At 41.7% G+C, this 5193-nt stretch overlaps 1 protein-coding gene across 1 annotated transcript; it reads left to right on the top strand.

Moving 5' to 3' along the window:
• The first annotated feature begins 580 nt into the window (after nucleotides 1–580).
• LOC308426459 (isocitrate dehydrogenase [NADP] cytoplasmic-like) lies at nucleotides 581–2072 on the top strand. Its single transcript, XM_080924226.1, has one exon. The coding sequence runs from the start codon at nucleotides 605–607 to the stop codon at nucleotides 1847–1849; it is 1245 nt and encodes a 414-aa protein (XP_080780352.1). The 5' UTR covers nucleotides 581–604; the 3' UTR covers nucleotides 1850–2072.
• Nucleotides 2073–5193: the final 3121 nt, after the last annotated feature.

Here is a 5193-nt window from a genome sequence, read left to right as displayed (position 1 = left end):
GAACATTCACACTTACTCTGTTCCTTTTTTTCTCTTTTTATCTCATTATCGATGCTTAAAACTCTATTAAAAAACACATTTCCTGAAAACAGTACCCTTGGGTATTGCTTCTGAAAGTGTTCAGGAACACAAGTGAAATACACGCTATATTTTCCAGCACAGGACTGTTGTGAAATCACTGTGTTTGCTCCTGTGGTCGGCTTCCCTTTAAGTAGCAGTGGGGAACATAAAGTCAAGTGGAGGTAACTGAGCAGTGAATATGTAAACCAAAACAAGCACGAACAGTGGGGGAATCAGAAGAAGCAGGGAGAGAATTCATCCAACAGATAACCAAACACATCAAAGAGACACAAGGTATGAGAGGAAAAGCCATTACCACACACCCGGGGAGCTCACAAATCCCCAGTAGCAGAAACCAAAGACAACAAGCTCGCTGAAATGTTGGGGAAACATTTCAGAATCTTTCTAAGAGAAACCATGATTCCACAAAGCATTCGAATGAGCCTATGAATGAAGTAAGAAAATCTATTTAATGAGCGAAGGTTGCGGCGGCTGCTGTTCTAACTGTGTGTCAGCGGGTGTGAACCGAGTTATAGAAGTAAAAATGTCCAGAAAAATCCATGGCGGTTCTGTGGTGGAGATGCAAGGAGATGAAATGACACGAATTATTTGGGACTTGATTAAGGAAAAACTCATTCTTCCCTATGTGGAACTGGATCTGCATAGCTATGATTTAGGCATAGAGAATCGTGATGCCACCAACGACCAGGTCACCAAGGACGCGGCAGAGGCTATAAAGAAATACAACATTGGCGTCAAGTGTGCAACCATTACTCCCGATGAGAAGAGGGTTGAGGAGTTCAAGTTGAAACAAATGTGGAAATCACCAAACAGCACCATCCGAAACATTCTGGGTGGCACTGTCTTCAGGGAAGCTATTATCTGCAAAAATATCCCCCGGCTAGTGACAGGCTGGGTAAAATCCATCATCATTGGCCAACATGCGTATGGGGACCAGTACAGAGCAACTGATTTTGTTGTTCCTGGGCCTGGAAAAGTAGAGATAACCTACACACCAAAAGATGGATCTCAGAAAGTGACATACATGGTGCATAACTTTGAAGAAGGTGGTGGTGTTGCCATGGGCATGTACAACCAGGATAAGTCAATCGAAGACTTTGCACACAGTTCCTTCCAAATGGCTCTGTCGAAGGGCTGGCCTTTGTATTTAAGCACCAAGAACACTATCCTGAAGAAGTATGATGGGCGTTTCAAAGACATCTTCCAGGAGATCTATGACAAGCAATACAAGTCCCAGTTTGAAGCTCAGAACATCTGCTATGAACACAGGCTCATAGATGACATGGTGGCCCAGGCTATGAAATCAGAGGAAGGCTTCATCTGGGCCTGTAAGAACTATGATGGCGATGTGCAGTCAGACTCGGTAGCCCAAGGTTACGGCTCCCTTGGCATGATGACCAGTGTGCTGATTTGTCTGGATGGTAAGACGGTAGATGCAGAGGCTGCCCATGGCACTGTCACACGTCACTACCACATGTATCAGAAAGGACAGGAGACATCCACCAACCCCATTGCTTCCATTTTTGCCTGGTCCCGAGGATTAGCCCACAGAGCAAAGCTTGACAACAATGCTGAGCTCAGCTTCTTTGCAAAGTCTTTGGAAGAAGTCTGTATTGAGACCATTGAGGCTGGCTTTATGACTAAGGACCTGGCTGCTTGCATTAAAGGCTTACCCTATATACAGCGTTCTGACTACTTGAATACATTTGAGTTTATGGACAAACTTGCAGAAAACTTGAAGGCCAAATTAGCTCAGGCCAAACTTTAAGGTCAAACCTGGGCTTAGGACAAGTCTTTGTGGTTGGTAACTAGGTCCACAGGTTTACATATAATTTTTTTTTAAGTAACACTCAAGGTTAAAAACAAAAATCGTTTTGTAATTTGTTTAGAAGATAGAGTTGAACTTTTCTATATATGTTTACAGCCTTTTTTTCTTTTTCATACAGTTATTACCACCTTAATGAATGTGGTGGGGAAGGTTTTATTTTTATTGTATTTTATTGTGTAGTAGCAGGCTAGGAATTATGTTAGTATCTGTTCACAATTAACTGTCATTTTTTCTCTTGCTCTAACATAAATGACCAAAATCAGAAGTGCTCCAACGGTCAATAGCTTCAGTATGTTTCCCCATAATGGTGAAACTCACTCACTTCCCCTGATGTCTGTGAGTGTAAACACTGGGGTGTAAACACTTTTGTGAGCAAATGTTGCACTGTGGGGGGCAGGGGGGGCTGGATGCCATGTTTGTAAAGAGCATCTTCGTGTCCTGTATACTAATTATATCTTCAGACCCCTGGAGAATTCCAAGTCTAGAATAAATACAGACCAGAGGTTTGTGCTCTTTGTTCTGTTTCTCTGATGGCCCAGCCAAAGTATCATCCTACCCCAAACAGCACGTGTCATCCATGCGCAATAATGGGAGCTGCGCCGTTTTTGGATTTCTGCTGGCCTGTTGCATTTCTTTTATATAAATGTGATTTTTCCCCCCAGAAGTTGATATTAAACACTAGTCTAGTCCTTTTAAACTGTCAATTTCAATTAAAATGGAGTACTAATGACTCTTCAAAAAAAAAAAAAAAGAAAATCTATTTAAGACAAAGAAGACAGAGAAGTGGGTTCATGGTCAGAATTCTCTTACCTCTAAGAAATGGTGCTTTACTGGCAGCAGATTGCTGAGTAAAAGGATGGCAGCCAGCATGCTGATAAGATGCAACCAAACAGCAGGCTCACGTGGCTGTGCCCATGTATAACATAGACTTAAACTAGAAACCACTCATAAGCGTATAGTGAGCACTGGCATTAATAAAGGCGACAGTAACAGCTGTAAATATCTATACACTGACTGTCAGCGTGGCCAGTTTCACAAATCAAATGCTAAAGGGCTGCAAGACCAGATTGGACCAGCTAAGGTAAAAGTAGAAGACTTCAAAGCCCCACCCTCCCCTTTGGACAAGGAAGCTTCAGAGCTAAACTATGACTTGAACCAACTGGATTATTATATCTACAGAAAACTCCATCCAACAGAGGCAGAATTCACACTTTGTCTCGGTGGTCCAAGAATAGTCTCTAAACCAGATCCCAATAGAAGTTAGAGAGGTGGCTCAATAGAAAAGACCTCAAAGTCAATTCCCATTACCCACATGGTGCCTCACAACCTCCGTATCCCAGAGTATCTGATGTCCTCTTTTGGCCTTGATGGGTGCTGTAGTCTAACCTAACCCCAACCCTAACCCTGTAGATACATGGTACACAGACACACTAGACAAGCAAAACACCCATACACACAAAGAAACAAAGAAACAAAGAAAATAAAGATAGATGCCATTAGAGACCACAAAGCAAACCTGAACAAATACAAAAGAATTAAAACACTTTCTTACATTTTATCAGATCACAGTAGGATCAAGTTAGAGAACACAAAAGAAACTATGTAGATAATTAGAGATTGGACAATACATAACTGTAGAAAAAGTCAGGAGAAAATTTAAATTCTTAGAATCAAATAAAAATACAACTTACTAGAACCTCTGGGATACAGCTAAGAATGTGTTTATAGCAATAAATGCTTACAGTAAGAAAAACCCGAGACATCTCTGACAAATAACCCACTGAAGATTGTTGTAGATAAACAGAAGCTAAGCTACATTCAGTACCAGCAGAAATAATAAAGAATAGGGAAGTAATGAATAAGCTAGAGACTCAAAGGATGACAGAATCGATCAGATTTCTTTCTGTGGAGGGGGAGTAACTGGGGGAGGGCAGATGGGGAAGGAGCTGGAAGGAGAGGAGGGAGGGGAAACCAGTCAGGATGTAAAATAAATAAAAATTAATTAATGAATTGTTTCTGCAGTTGGGCACAGTGGTGCATGTCTTTAATCCCATCACTCGGGAGACAGAGGCAGGGGGATCTCTGTGAGTTTGGGGCCAGCCTGGTCTACATAATAATTCCAGGAGAACTAGATTTACATAGTGACATCCTGTCATGAGAAAACAACAAAATTGTTTCTTTGAAATGATAAACCAGACAGATAACTCCAAACTCAAACTAACCAAAGAAATAGAGAAAAAACACAGATTGATAAAATTAGAGAGAGAGGAGAAATTGACTTCAGACTCCAGGGAAGTCCAGAAGGAATACTTCCAAAAGATATATTCTTTAAAGCTTGAAACTATGAAGAAATGAATAAATGCCTAATATATACAACCTGGCAAATTATGCCATGAAAACATAAGTAATGTACATAGGTCCCCAACAAGCGATTATACTGAACCAAGAGAAGCTCAGGGGAGTCCTGGCATGTGTCACTGTAGGGTGCCTTCCTCTTTCAATTTAAGACAGGGTCCCCACTCAACTTGGAGCTCACCAACTGGTAGACTGGCTGCTCCAGAGATCTGTCTCTGGGCTCTCAGCGCCAGGTTGCAGATGTACGCCATAGTCTGCCGGGCTCTCAGCGCCAGGGTTGCAGATGTACGCCATAGTCTGCCGGGCTCTCAGCGCCAGGGTTGCAGATGTACGCCATAGTCTGTGGCTTGTGGGTTCTGCAGATCTGAACTCAGGTCCTCACGATTGTTCAGCAGACGCGTCAGTAGTGGAGCTGTCTCTCCAGCCCCTGTAAACTTTCAAGAAATAGCTAACACTAATACTTCTTATGTGATTCCACAAAACAGGGAGGGAAGAAACATTACCAAACCCATTCTACGATGCCTTCATTGCCAGTTTCCTTTTACGGAAACTACAGACCAAGTTCTCTGATGAATACAGATACAACGATTCCTCAAGTTTCATCCCAGGGAGAGAAGTTTATCTTAATATACACAAATCAATAAGTGTAACACATCACATAATATACTTTATGCATGCTGGTCAAATGCTTTGCTACTGAGATACATCCCCAAGAGTTGGGGAGAAAAGGAACTTAAATCATATATTTGACAACAGATTTCTATTCAGAATGTATAACAAATTCCTATAACCCTATAAAAACAAACAACAACAAAACCAGAACACACCATGGTCTTAGGTTAAAGAGCCAGAATTAGAACTACCCAGTCATACTGTGTCATACTTTCCATCCCCCACTATGGTGAAATAGCATGACCACAGTCAGCTTG

Source organism: Micromys minutus (genome assembly GCF_963924665.1).
Source record: "Micromys minutus genome assembly, chromosome: 10".
Taxonomy (NCBI): domain Eukaryota; kingdom Metazoa; phylum Chordata; class Mammalia; order Rodentia; family Muridae; genus Micromys; species Micromys minutus.
This window is presented reverse-complemented; position numbering and strand designations above follow the sequence as displayed.

Coding starts and splice junctions, on each gene's coding strand:
- LOC308426459 (XM_080924226.1), top strand. CDS start 605: ATGTCCAGAAAAATCCATGGCGGTTCTGTGGTGGAGATGCAAGGAGAT.